The sequence below is a fragment of the Biomphalaria glabrata genome, chromosome 7 (genome assembly GCF_947242115.1).
Source record: "Biomphalaria glabrata chromosome 7, xgBioGlab47.1, whole genome shotgun sequence".
NCBI classification, from domain to species: Eukaryota; Metazoa; Mollusca; class Gastropoda; family Planorbidae; genus Biomphalaria; species Biomphalaria glabrata.
This window is the reverse complement of record NC_074717.1, coordinates 34,308,463-34,322,690: the sequence shown is the minus strand read 5'-3', so window position 1 is coordinate 34,322,690 and position 14,228 is coordinate 34,308,463. Positions and strand designations below refer to the sequence as shown.

Here is a 14,228-nt window from a genome sequence, read left to right as displayed (position 1 = left end):
TGAATACTACATAGTCTATGAAAGTGCTAATACTACTGAACACTACATAGTCTAAGAAAGTGCTAATACTACCGAATACTACAGTCTATGAAAGTGCTAATACTACTCAATCCTACATAGAGTCTATCAAAGTGCTAATACTACTCAATACTACATAGTCTATGAAATTGCTAATACTACTCAATACTACATAGTCTAAGAAAGTACTACTCAATACTACATAGTCTAAGAAAGTGCTAATACTACTCAATACTATATAGTCTAAGAAAGTGCTAATACTATTCAATTCTACTTCTAGTCTAAGAAAACGCTACTACTACTTAGTACTACATCTACTGCTTCATTTTTCTCACAATTTACCTTGTCTCTTATACAGATCTGCATCTCTCCTTCCATTTCTATAACTCTGGCAAATTTCATGTACCGAGAAGCATCAAAGTTGTTTTTGATTCCCAGGTGATGGCAGTCTCTGGCCATGTAGTCCCACTTGTGAACATCGATACCATTTCTTCTGTTTACAACTATCTGTCAGATGAACAAACAAAAATTATATCCAATGTGACGTCAATAAAAGCAATACTTTAAAACAAATGCTCAGATAGTTTACGTTTCTACTCCAAAGTAATCATAATCTTTGACCTTTGACCTAACTAAATACAAATACCTCATAAAGATACGCCTTTTCTTTAGTTCTTCCTTCATAGGGCCATGCCTTGAAAGCAGAGCAAAGAAGAATTACTATATAGATTATATCTTTTTAAATTCACAAACATCTGAACTTAGTTTATGTATTGTTTCAAAGCTTACATTAAGTATATTATTTTAATCTATATTTAGGGCCTATGGAATAATGATAAGACTTCCCTTCGTATCCGAAGATTAATGAGGAATGCATTATTTCCCTTGGCTACGCAGCCCCGGCTGTGACCCACATATGTTGCAACATCTAGAGAAAGCATAACCATTGTCCGAAGGTGGTCGATTTAGATTTTCTTTTCGCCGTCTGCGTCTGTCCTCAGCAGCGGATTTTCTTTTGGTCTCAAGTGGGTATCCCGTGACCTTTCTGAGTGACTTTCAGCTGTCTCTTTCTGAGGTCGCATGTAATCAGAAACTCTCTTCTATATCAGCTAAGGCAAGTTGGCGCCTATGCTGGTCATTAAAGCGTTTCCATGGGGCACTTCTGTTACGTCGACCACCTTTTAGCTCACCAAAAAAAGACTGCCACACGGGATACGTGCCTTGCCCAGCGTAACTGTAGGACCATAAGAAGTTCTCTCTATACTGTCCATACCGGCGTTCGCAAGGACATCACTGTTTCTAGTGTGGCCTTGCCATCGTTTGTCCATGATGGAGCGCAAGCATCTTTGGTGAAAGTTCTCAAGTAGTCTTAGTTGTTTTCTGTATAGTGTCCATGTCTCAGAGCCATATAGAAGGGTTGAGAGAACCACTGCTTGGTAAACACTAATTATTGTAGGCAGACGGAGTGATTTATTCCGCCAAACTCTCGCCTGAAAGCGTCAAAAAGCACTACCTGCCCTGGCCAGATGGTTATCAACTTTCCTTAAAAGCGAGGCGTCATTTGATATACTTTCTAGATATGTGAAGTGGTCTACCACGTTTAGGAGCTGTCCGTTTACGGTGATCTTTGGGTCTGAGTAAGTTTTATTGGGTGACTCTTGATATAGCAGGAAGTAAAACGCTTCTTAAATGTGCGTCTTTAGAGATTGGATAACTAAGGATCTTGTAAAAAATACACCAATCCTACTCAAGCAATATTTATGATACAACTGAAGGTTATGTTCTGTAAAAAGCAACATATAAATAAATGAATTAGATTAACATAATAGTTACAGTAGATCCTGTTGCAGTAGGACCTTCAATTTGCTCTTTTATAAATTTTATGTCGGTTTTTGTTAAGCCATAAGCTTGAAGTTTCTGTTCAAGTCCATTTTTTTTGAACTAAATAGTCAAACATGGCAGATGAAGGTCTACTGTGCTGCCAAAAGTACAAAAGAAAAAAAATTAAGAAAAGAAAATGAAATTTGAAACAATAAAATTAAAAAAAACAATAACCAGGAAATAGTAAAATTAATGATATAATTATTAAAAGAAAAAAAAATATTTAAAAATATAATAAAATGAATAAAATACTTAAAAAAAAGATTTGACTTAAAGTAAAATGAATGACATTACTAAAACTTTCACTAAGGAAATCAGAGAATAAATGAATGATAATTGTAATCAACAAAACTTTTGTATACGAAACATAAAAGTTGCTAATGTACTGATGCTCTCAAACAATATAAGAAAGGAATTCTGGGATAAATAATGACATAGACACACATAGACACACACAGACACACATAGACACATAGACACACATAGACACACACAAACACATGTATTCATGTGTAACAAACGGCAAGAATATATGAATTCTTCATAAAGTTATGACAAGGATAAAGAAAATGTTGCCTCAGGTATGGTGGATATACTTGAATTCTTAAGTTATGACGCAGATAGATGAATTCTTAAAATAATCTACACTTAGCGCCAGAACAAAATGATCTCTCTACCATTAAACTATCATTTTGAAAGCTTTGAACGATGAATCAGATTGTAAAACAATGACAGTGTACCATTTACTGTTTAATACCAAGAGACCTTTCTTTATGGAAGCTTTGAACCACGTTAACCTACTCTACATAGAAAGGAACCAGCGAATCAGTGTCATTTCCCCGTCCATTCGACTTACTGTTTTTCCATCAATAGCTTTTAAGAATTCGTTGGTGTAAACTCGGGAGTAGGGTCCATGACCTGAAAATATTTTTTTTTTCAGTTTTCAATGAGTAGGCACAATGATAACATGCGATAAAAATAGACTATGGCTGAGAGGTCAAAAGCGCTTTGAAATGGCATGGCTACCTAACAAAAGGGCTTAAGTTCGAATTCTGACTCGAGTTGTGTTTACTGAGCCTTTAAAGGCAGTACGAAAACCCTCTCCCTGATACACCTCCCACCACTTGTTAATCAAAATGATTAGACAATAGATTAGACTACGCATGCTATAAGCATGAAAGATACGCTACATAAAAGCAATTTTAAAGAAAAATGAACTAGGCTATTAAAAATGCAGCTTAATGCTTATGATATAAGGAATGAAGAAAAAATAATACCCAAGTTAACACATAATCCGGCAATTTGAACGCATAAAATATCTTGGTCTGTGATTCCTAGTTCTGGTTGGGTCTCTCTAAGAGCTTTGATGAAAACACCAGCAAGATGACATACTCTATGAAATATTAAAAAACGCATAATAAGTTTGTACTTTTCCATTAATAATAATTATGATCACACACCTTTTGATAAGCAACATTAAGAAATGTTTTAATTATCAGTAACATTTGTAGGTCAAATAATATTGTCATCTACGAGCTCAAATTTGTGAAAGTAATGTTCTTTTTTCTTTATTTTTTGAAGCACAGAGTTGGATTACAAATAAAAATTCTCTAAATTTTCTTATATTTGACTCGATAGAAATTTCATCTTAACCGGGAGGATGTTCAACTCACACGAGAGAATGTTTAACTTACACGAGAGAATGTTTAACTTACACGAGAGAATGTTCAATATACACGAGACAATGTTTAACTTACACGAGCAGGAGCGGACTGGCTATATGGGCATTCCAACGAATGCCCGGTGGACCGGTGCCCAAAAAGGACGGTTGGTGCACCGAAAGAAACGCATGATCAGTATTCAATCGTTAAAGGTTTTACAATATTCTCTTATAAAAGTGACCCTTGAACGTCGTGTTGAAAGAAATCTTTTACAGACTCGAGAGTAATACTTATTTAATCTAACACATTATCCGAAAATAATGTAATAGCCTACATCCGTAGACAGTGCTACCAGTAGGCTCTATCCCTTTAGGACCTACTCACTTAGCTATTAAAAAGCAAAATACTTGGATGGCTGCCTGGTCGTGCGATTTGCACGCTGGACTGTCGTTCAGATTTATCAATGGTCCAGGGTTCAAACCCTACCCGCTCCCACCCCCGTCGTTCTGCGGGAGGTTTGGACTAGGAAGTAATTATCTTCAACTCTGAAGGAACATCCGAAACATGTAAAACATTTTACAAACAAAATAAGATAAATAGCTCCTCCTTCGTGGTCGAAGATGAGCACATTTCCCATTTCCTATGGGTATGGCATGGGTAAGTTTGATCACTTGCAGATAGGAGATGGAGCATGTGTACAGCTATCGATACATTATCAAACTTAACATAATGATTTTGAGAACAGGTAGACCTAAAATTGGATGCCCATCATATGATATACATTTTGTGAGCCGGATTGTATAGAAATGCAGGGGCCGATTTTGACATCCAGTCAATCCCTGTATGCGATAGAATGTTTAGCTTACCCATGAGAATGTTAAACTTACCCGAGAAAATGTTTAGCTTACTTTATAGAATGTTAAACTTATCCGAGAGAATGTTTAACTTACCCGGGAGAATGTTTAGCCTACTGTGGAGATTGTTTAGCTTACACTGGAGAATGTTTAACTTAGCAGAAAGTTCCAGAATGTTCAATGTACCCAAGAGAATGTTTAGCTTACCCAAGAGAATGTTCAAATCTGTTGTGAGCTGCTCCAGGATAGACAAAGTAGACAGTACCTAACTGTTTGATGTCACGAAGTCTTTGAAACTCTGGAGTGTCTACAATCATTTGACAAGCTGGATTTAACTGAATATGTCCGTGAATCGGGTCGTTGAAGATCTACAACAAAGAAAAACAGTAGCACTATCAGTTTCTACCATTCATTATCTAGCATTAAAACAATTTTATCAACGCGAATCTTTAGGTTTTAATACTGCAATAGTTTTTAAAATTAAATTTATTAAAAGCCTTTGTTTAAAAAAATATGCAAGTTTAGAAGCAATCTGTACCTTCAAAACCCTATCCGGCTTACATTTTAATTCAGCAAGACGACTTTCTCTTTGTTCATCTAGGTATCCAAAAAGTTGTAAACAATCTGAATATCTGAAAGAAGAAATATTTAAAACGAACTCGTGAATTTATAGTAAAAATATAAAAACCATAAGAGATACCTAAGATTTAAGGAGAGGACAGAAATTATTTCGACATTACAAAAGTTCAACATTTGGCAGACAAATGAAAGAAGCTTTAAAGGCTAAGTGGCGAGATCACAAACAGTCTGGACACACTGTGAAAATAATCCTTTACTATAAACAATAGCATCTACTAATGAAGTATTTTAGTAAATTAAAAAAAATGAAAAGCAGTATTTCTATACAAATACGGTAACACTCAATACAAAATAAAAACAAGGTTACAAAAGACAGTTTGTGTGGAAACATAAACTCGAAATCGGCCCCCGAAGTGGTCCACCCAGGCAGGCTTCAATATTTTCAGAAAGAACATCCAAATGAAATTATATCAAAGACAAATGAGAGATAAGAATGGAGAAAGAAGGTTAACAGATCTTGTGTAGTGCCCCAACGGTCCCGCAGATCAAAGGATAGGTGTAAGTGAATGTAAAGTTACTTGTGAACCTGGCCTAACTAGTTCCCCTTTTAGACCTTGTGGTCTATAGGGCAGATGATGTAAAGTTCATCTGTTTTTGTGGCCTACGGTTAGCGAGGGTGTCATGTAGCCAGCACAACGACCAACCGCCTATACTTTTCCCCAACTAATGTCAGGTACCCATTAGAGCTGAGTGGACTCAGAGGCGCCCAAAGATTCCAGAGTTGAAAATTCCAGTCTTCACCAGGATTCGAACCCGGGACCCCCGGTTCGGAAGCCAAGCGCTTTACCGCTCAGCCACCGTTATAATTGATCTAATTGTTTTGAAAAGGCTTAATCTCTTATTCGAATCGTCAAAAATTTTCGCAATAAAAAATTTTTGTTAAGAAAAATGAAGTTTATAAGATTACTATTCATTTTAAATTAGGTCTAACTTATAATGCATACTAATTAGCTTTTTCTCTTTAAAAAAACTGCTTGCATAACTGATTTTAAAATTACATTTCTCGCTTTAAGAAAAAAAAAAGTAGCTGTTGCATCAGAACTTTGGATGGTCTAAAATATTGTGATGTCGGATTTTCAATATCTTTTATAGTTTACGAGATCTAAACGGGACAGACGAACAGACGAACAGACATTTCGCACAAAACTAATAGCGTCTTTTCCCGCTAAAAAACGCTCTAAAACCAACTTGAAGAACTCAATTTATAGGTTATAAGAATCTCTGTTACTCAAAATAAATATAAGTCACGCCGAAACACAAAAATAGAAAGCACTATTCTAAGAAACTAACCACCAAACATCTAAATCGTCCTCAAATGTCCTTTAAATCTTTAAAAAAAAATTGAAAAAAAAAATCCTATTCCTAATAATTCTGGCATCTCTCATTAATCTAAACAATAATGATCTCCAACGGATTCCAGCTCACATTAAAAAAGAAGTGAATTAAAACGAGATTAATATCAACTAAACATGGACCCAAAGTTTTCGACAAATGATATATATTATGCACTATACCGATACGACCTACAAATTATTTTTGGAACTAGCGAAACATTCTCTATTGTCTAGATTGTCTAGAAAATGCTGTCCACATAATTTAAAGCTGCTAACTTTCTCCAGAGTTCTGTAATGTTATTGTCCCCAGAACCACCAAGTAGAAGTAAAACTTCAAGGAGAATTGGCTGATCTGGAAACTAGTCTACAGTGAATGTCAATCACCTGAATGAGTGTTTAAAATTTGCTATCACATTAAATATTTTGCCATGCCATCTCATGTCATGAGGTCGAATGTCAAAATGCAAGGGCCTCTAAAAAGGCTCGTCCTTGCCCACAAATCCCAAGCTACCCCACTGGTCTAGTTCTAATAGTAACTAGGTCCAGGCAACTACTCACTGAAGTCCATGCTCTGTCATGAGATTATGTGCATTTAAAGCTGGCTCAATGTGTTTGACTAGCGGCTTGACTTGAAGCTCCTTTACTTGCTCTGAAAAAAACAACAACAATTCAACCTGTTGCTCATATAATATATATATGTACCAAGAGAAAGATCCATACAGTTCAGTATGCTACAAAAGTAACGAGTTTAAAATGTACCTTAAAGGATATAAAAACCACAGATTAACAAACAAACTGCAATCTTCAATACAGAGATCATTCTTGAGAGTGTTACCTCGTAAAACGTTGACCAGCTCTTTCGGGGCACCTTTCTTGACCAAGTCATCGATAATGGTCTGAATTGGTGTATCTTCCAGTTTATCTCTTGCGTTTGCGTCTTCACTCATTTTCAAGACATTCACACAAGACACCTGTCTACATGGGTCTTAGCATGTCTTTTGTTTTTCATCAACTGCTTGAGACAAAAACCTGCAGGGATACAGCCTTTTAGATTGACTTTGGATATTTCATGTAGTTCGTTAAATCTGAAGTAACCTAGGCTATTGTCAGTGTAAGTACTAGCTTCAGTGATTAGCAAGTGCATAATTATACAGTCAACATGTCACAGGACATGTAGCCGGCATGAAGGTCAACCTATAGCCGGCATGAAGGTCAACCTTTAGCTGGCATAAAGGTCAACCTATAGCCGGCATGAAGGTCAACCTATAGCCGGCATGAAGGTCAACCTATAGCCAGCATGTAGCAGAATGAAGCAATTGTTATGGAGAGACAGTTTAGTGAATATTCTTTTGGAAAGGGAGATAAGAAGAACATTTAAATACAGTAAAACAATAAATGACGAGTATCAATCAATAACAAGTAAGATAATGCCTGTCAGAGTGTCTTGTCAGTCTCTTCACGAACCTATAAATATTGTCAGATGAAGTGTGTTGGCATGCTCAGTTTTTATGATATTATTATTTCTATTTATAGTATTATTTGGTTTCAAAGTGATTGCCTATACTATAGTATCAGGAAACCGGTTACATAAGGTTTAAACAAAAATGTAAATTCGTAGGATAGCAAATTTGCTGAATCCAGAGCCGGATTTTAAATGTGGAGGCCCCTACACTTTTATGAAAGCTTCAATAAAAATACACTTATTAATAACAATGCTAATATCGAAAAGCATGCCATATTATAAAAAAAGAGTGTCCTAGTCAACTACATATAATTTTCCTTCTTTAAAAAAATAAAGATAATTTCGTATGCAAATTTTAGTAACAAAAATTTAAATCCTTAGGGTTTACACAATGTAATAGATTTTAAATTCGCAGTATATTAAACAAACACTACAAGCATACACTTTAAGCAGACACTATAAGCAGACACTACAAGCAAACACTATTTAACTACGACAGTATTGCTAACTAGGATTGTAAGTATTGTCGGTGAAATTCAGAAAACAACAACAAGAAAACAAACACACAAAAAATTAAAATTGCAAACCCATCGAAGTATAGATTTTTGTCTCCCGTGGGGCCCCCTTCTTGTGGATCCATCTGGGCTGTATCCCCGCCTGCCCTCCCTTAAATCCGACCCTGGCTGAAACAATGTATGATGCAGACATATTTCATAAACACGTGTAAGGGCAGCACTAGAGACTTCAGTCCCCTGTGATGTTTTTTTTATATGTATTATATATGCATAATGTTTGAAAAAATATATTTAAAAACACATTGATATAAAGTCAATAACTTTTTAAATGATCAAGATATTTTCTTTTTTTTTTTTCGTAAAAAATTTATGGATTTGTCTTGATCTTCATTTAAAGAGCTAGGTGATGATTTGTTAATAGAATCTACTTGTCTTACACACACACATCTGCAACTCAGGATAATATTTGTTCAACCCACATTGTTCAGTAAGCAAGCAAACATGTTTCTCTGTCGCTTTGTTGCTTCTCTAAGCATCCGGCCTTTATTTACGTGACGTATGTCATATAACTTATTTAAACATGACAAGAAAAATCAATTGTTTCGACAAAAGAGAGATAAGCTGCTCACAGCATTGGCTTTTCTTAGAAAACTTGATCCAGATTCGATTTTCTAATGAAAATATTTAGTTTGTTGTTTGTTTGTTTGTTTGTAGTTCCACGACTAGCGAACCTCTCCCAGATTTATCAACAAGTTTAGACCTTATGTAGGTAGGGGCAAAGAAAAAACAAATGTATACTTCCGTAGAATTCTGATCTTATCTTTTACATTACATTTACATTGCAGACGTTTCTTAATTGAAGAAAATGAATACGTCCCACGCGTATGTGCTACTTTTGACTAGAGTGTAAGATGAGACCAAGTCTTTGACGTAATCTAATAATTGGTTTGCCAACACATGATTTTATTGTATGTCTTTGTTCGTCCTTAACAAATATCCATGGGCGTAGCCAGGAGTTTTGTTTTTTTTTTTGGGGGGGGGGAATTGTATTTGTGTGTGTGTGTACATAATTAATCTTTATTACATTCTGACCATTTCGGAAGACGTTTATTGTTTATTGTAGATTCCCCGCCCTTGCTAGCAAGGGGGTCTGGGGGAGGTCGCAGCGTTCCCACAGCGCGGGGCCCCGCCGCCGAGCACAATTTCTGGTATTGAAAGCCAACAAAATGCATATTCTGAGGTATCTACAGTGCATTATCTTGCTATTAAAAAGTTTCATTTCAAAAACCTGACTTAGACCCTCTCGCGCCGTTCGGCGCATTTTCCGGCAAGCTCTTTCCGCAACTCTTATTTTGCGTAATTCATTTTGTCGGAGAACATGTCCCGCAAAACCTCATGCGACGCTCTGTCACAACCTTACTAAGGATTCGACTCCCAGTTCGGCATATGATTTCTTTGATTTAGACCCGATCTCTATGACTGACTCCTAAAATCTGTCTTAGCCATCTTTGTTGAGCCACATTTAATGTTTTTCAATTTCGGCAGAAGACTATTCACATTTTATTAATGGAGCCCAAGCCACTGATAGAAAATTGTAACCTTTCTTGACTACGCTCTTGAAATTACATGCCTGTATTTCGCTTTAGATTTTATATCGAAAAGGAGAGTTTTTTCGTCAAATCATCTATTGAGGGGTTTTAAACTAAAAAATCTCTGGAGTTTTTTTTTTTTTTTTAAATCAAAACCCCATTTAGAATTTGGTGACTGTAGTTTGCTTTAAAATAATATTGAAGAGAGAGGTTTTCAACTCTAATCGCTCTGTGGGTGAATTTTAAATTCAAAACCATCTGGAGGGTTTTTAAACTTTAAAGGAAAAGCCATCTGGAGGAGGGGATTTAAACTCAAAACCCCTTTGGCTACGCTCATAGAATTTATAGTTTGCGATTTGCTTTTTTTTATATTGAAGAGGTACTTTTTAGCTTCAAACCCCAACTGGAGGGGGGAGGGGGGTAAACTCAAAACCCCTTTGGCTACGCTCATAGAATTTTGAATGTGTAATTTGCTTTTTTATATTAAAGAGGGGGTTTATCGTAAATTTTGGAGGGGGGTTTAAAATCAAAATCTTCCTTAATTGTGCTGTTGGAATTTGGGGATTGTTGTTTGCATTTTTTTTTTTGTTTTATAGAAGAGGGGGATTTAACTTCAAAAACCTCTGGTAGGGGGTTTAAAACTTAAAACCCCCTGGTAGAGGAATTTGTATCTCAAAACCCCCTGATAGATTTTTTTTTAATCTCAAAACCCCCTGGTAGGGGTTTTTAAACACAAAACCCCCTGGTAGAGGGTTTTTAACTCAAAACCCCCTCGGCTGTGCCTTGGTAAGTGATGATTTAGTATTAAAATCTCACCTAAAGTAAACAAAATGAAAGCAAAAATCAGTCACTTAATTCCGTTCCCCCCTCCCTGCGTGGGGTGGGATTTCATTTCGGTGGGGGGGGGGTTGAACCCCAAGAACCCCCGCCCCCCTGGCTACGCCCATGCAAATATCCATATATATACATTAATAAAACACACACACATTTCGTGTTCACAATTTTGCATGCAAACAGTAGATAAATACAAATCAGGACAGTATGATCGATAGAAATCCTTCACGGAGATATAGTTTTCGGAGAAAAATAATCTATGTGACTGTAAGCGATATATTTAGATATATCATATATGGATCTTACCCTGTAACTTGACTGTATTTTTTATGTGTATGTATTCTTATCATCATGGAGTGAAAAAGTTCAAGGTGACTTTAGGTAACTCTAGAATTTGTTGGTGATATTTCAATTTTTAGCTGCCCCAGAAAGGGGAAATGCACCATTAGTTTTGTGTAAAATGTCTGTCCGTCCGTCTGTTCGTCCGTCCGTCCCGTTTAAATCTCTTAAACTAGGAAAGATAGTGAAAATCCGACATCGTAATATTTTTGTCCATTCAAAGTTCTGATGCAACGGCTACTTTTTCCTTTCTAAAAGCGAAAAAAAACTAATTTTTAAAATCGTTTATGCAAGCAGTTTTTTTCATAAAAATCACCCCTTTTACAACTATTTACTATTAATAGTAATAAACACGGGAGGCTCTTTAGCAGGGGAGATGGCTATTTGTCATATTTTTAACACATTTATGCAAATAATTTTGCTATATAAGTCCTGTCATACTAACTACTATAATTATCCCAAAATAATGTAACTTTTTTAAAGAGAAAAAGTCTATTTAGTATGCATATAAGTTGGACCTAATATAAAACAAAATTAATAAGTAGTTTTTCATCTTATCGCGTGAACTGTGGTGTTCCATCTACACATGAAAATAAAAAAAAAACGGAAATGTATTTTTTTTTCGGGGGGGGGATTTTAAAAGGAGATTGGCCCTTTACAAAACAATTTGATCAATTAAATATTCATTATAAGATATCAGTTAGGCCAGGTTCACATTTAACTTCACATTCACTTTCACCTATCCTTTGGTCTGCTGGACCGCTGGGGCACCGCACACGATCTGTAAACCTTCTTTCTCCATTCTTCTCTGTCATTTGTCTTTGATAGAACTTAAATCGGATGTTCTTTCTAAAAATATTGATACCTGCCTTTTTACCTGCCTGGGTGGACAACTTCGGAGGCCAATTTTGAGTTTGTGTTTCCACACAAACTGTCTTTGTAACCTTGTTTTTCATTGCTTTTAAATGGCACATCTTACATTCTTACAGCATGCTCAATTGTCTAATTTGAACTCAAGCTCTAGTGTTAGGTGGCCAAGTCGTTTCCAAGCGGATCTGGTCTCTGAGCCAAACATTCTACAGTTAAAGGATAATGATACTGAGAAAGAATAGAAACAAAAAAAAAGAGAAAGAAAGCAAAAGAGAGAGTGAGAAAGAGAGAGAGAGAGAGAGAAGGATAGAGAGAGAGAAGAAAGAGTTAGAGAGGCAGAGTGAGAGAGAAGGAGAGGGAGTGAGATAGAAAGAGAGAAGGAGAAAGAAAAGGAGAGAGACTATGTAATGAGACTGTTAAGAAAGAGAGAGACTATGTAATGAGACTGTTAAGAAAGAGAGAGACTATGTAATGAGACTGTTAAGAAAGAGAGAGACTATGTAATGAGACTGTTAAGAAAGAGAGAGACTATGTAATGAGACTGTTAAGAAAGAGAGAGACTATGTAATGAGACTGTTAAGAAAGAGAGAGACTATGTAATGAGACTGTTAAGAAAGAGAGAGACTATGTAATGAGACTGTTAAGAAAGAGAGAGACTATGTAATGAGACTGTTAAGAAAGAGAGAGACTATGTAATGAGACTGTTAAGAAAGAGAGAGACTATGTAATGAGACTGTTAAGAAAGAGAGAGACTATGTAATGAGACTGTTAAGAAAGAGAGAGACTATGTAATGAGACTGTTAAGAAAGAGAGAGACTATGTAATGAGACTGTTAAGAAAGAGAGAGACTATGTAATGAGACTGTTAAGAAAGAGAGAGACTATGTAATGAGACTGTTAAGAAAGAGAGAGACTATGTAATGAGACTGTTAAGAAAGAGAGAGACTATGTAATGAGACTGTTAAGAAAGAGAGAGACTATGTAATGAGACTGTTAAGAAAGAGAGAGACTATGTAATGAGACTGTTAAGAAAGAGAGAGACTATGTAATGAGACTGTTAAGAAAGAGAGAGACTATGTAATGAGACTGTTAAGAAAGAGAGAGACTATGTAATGAGACTGTTGAGAAAGAGAGAGACTATGTAATGAGACTGTTAAGAAAGAGAGAGACTATGTAATGAGACTGTTAAGAAAGAGAGAGACTATGTAATGAGACTGTTAAGAAAGAGAGAGACTATGTAATGAGACTGTTAAGAAAGAGAGAGACTATGAAATGAGACTGTTAAGAAAGAGAGAGACTATGTAATGAGACTGTTAAGAAAGAGAGAGACTATGTAATGAGACTGTTAAGAAAGAGAGAGACTATGTAATGAGACTTAAGAAAGAGAGAGACTATGTAATGAGACTGTTAAATAAGTAAAAAGAAATAAAGGTAGATTACAAGAGAGAGAGAGAGAGAGAGAGGGGGGGGGATGGTCGATGTATAGAGAGGGATATTGGTGCTAAATAGAGAAATAGAAAGTGCAAAGTCAATATGATTAGTACACATCTCTGTATGAATTAAATTTTAAATGAGAAGCACATTCTACATAGCTCTATATCTTATCTGCTTAGAGAATCAACTGAAAATATCCTCCAGTTATTTACTACATTTAGTAACTTAAGTACAACAAAGTGGTGTTATTAGTAGTTGCAAGTTGTTATTCATCTGTATACGTGTGGTATTCTGCTTTGTTTTTAATTGTACTTGTAGGAGCCTAGATAATTAATGTTTCTGAATTTTAAAAAAAAGGGAAAAAATATGTGAATAAAATCAACTTACCAATAAATTATTACAATTACTTTTGATGATCAATTTGACGCAAAAAAAAGCATTACTCTTTCATGTCACGTCTCGCTGAATTTGATTGCTAAAAGTATCATTTATGCTTATTTCAACAGAAATATTTGACTCAGAATGCCAACAAATCGAATCCATATTGAAATCAGCTCCTTAAATAACTAAAGGTAACATTATCCCCAACTCTTAGAATTAATTCCGAGTCAGTGTAGATTCTGAACGATCTTAAAATAGGCAGGACGTGATGTAGAAGTGACGCCATTTACAGGCAGACAGTGACATTGTGAATAGACTGACAACAAATTGTAGGAATCAATGGTAACTCTTCCATTAAGGCTATAACTCATTCGTTATATAAAAAAGTGTAATAGATGCTTCAATTACTTTACTTTAT

At 35.6% G+C, this 14,228-nt stretch overlaps 1 protein-coding gene across 4 annotated transcripts in view; it reads right to left on the bottom strand.

Annotated features, from left to right (window-relative positions):
* LOC106060137 (deoxynucleoside triphosphate triphosphohydrolase SAMHD1-like) overlaps positions 1–14,228 on the bottom strand; it is a 22,577-nt gene extending 8,349 nt beyond the window's left edge. The window contains exons 1-10 of one of the 4 annotated variants that reach the window (XM_056035015.1): positions 13,817–14,228; positions 11,996–12,202; positions 7,223–7,416; positions 6,946–7,036; positions 4,953–5,046; positions 4,622–4,782; positions 3,177–3,292; positions 2,756–2,817; positions 665–712; positions 361–525 (exon numbers count right to left, since the gene is read on the bottom strand). In XM_056035015.1, coding sequence (XP_055890990.1) covers positions 361–525; positions 665–712; positions 2,756–2,817; positions 3,177–3,292; positions 4,622–4,782; positions 4,953–5,046; positions 6,946–7,036; positions 7,223–7,334 — 849 coding nt within the window. In that variant the 5' untranslated portion in view covers positions 7,335–7,416; positions 11,996–12,202; positions 13,817–14,228. The remainder of the gene's footprint in view (positions 1–360; positions 526–664; positions 713–2,755; positions 2,818–3,176; positions 3,293–4,621; positions 4,783–4,952; positions 5,047–6,945; positions 7,037–7,222; positions 7,417–11,995; positions 12,203–13,816) is intronic. The other 3 variants (XM_056035014.1, XM_056035016.1, XM_013217934.2) reach the window with 3 other exon arrangements.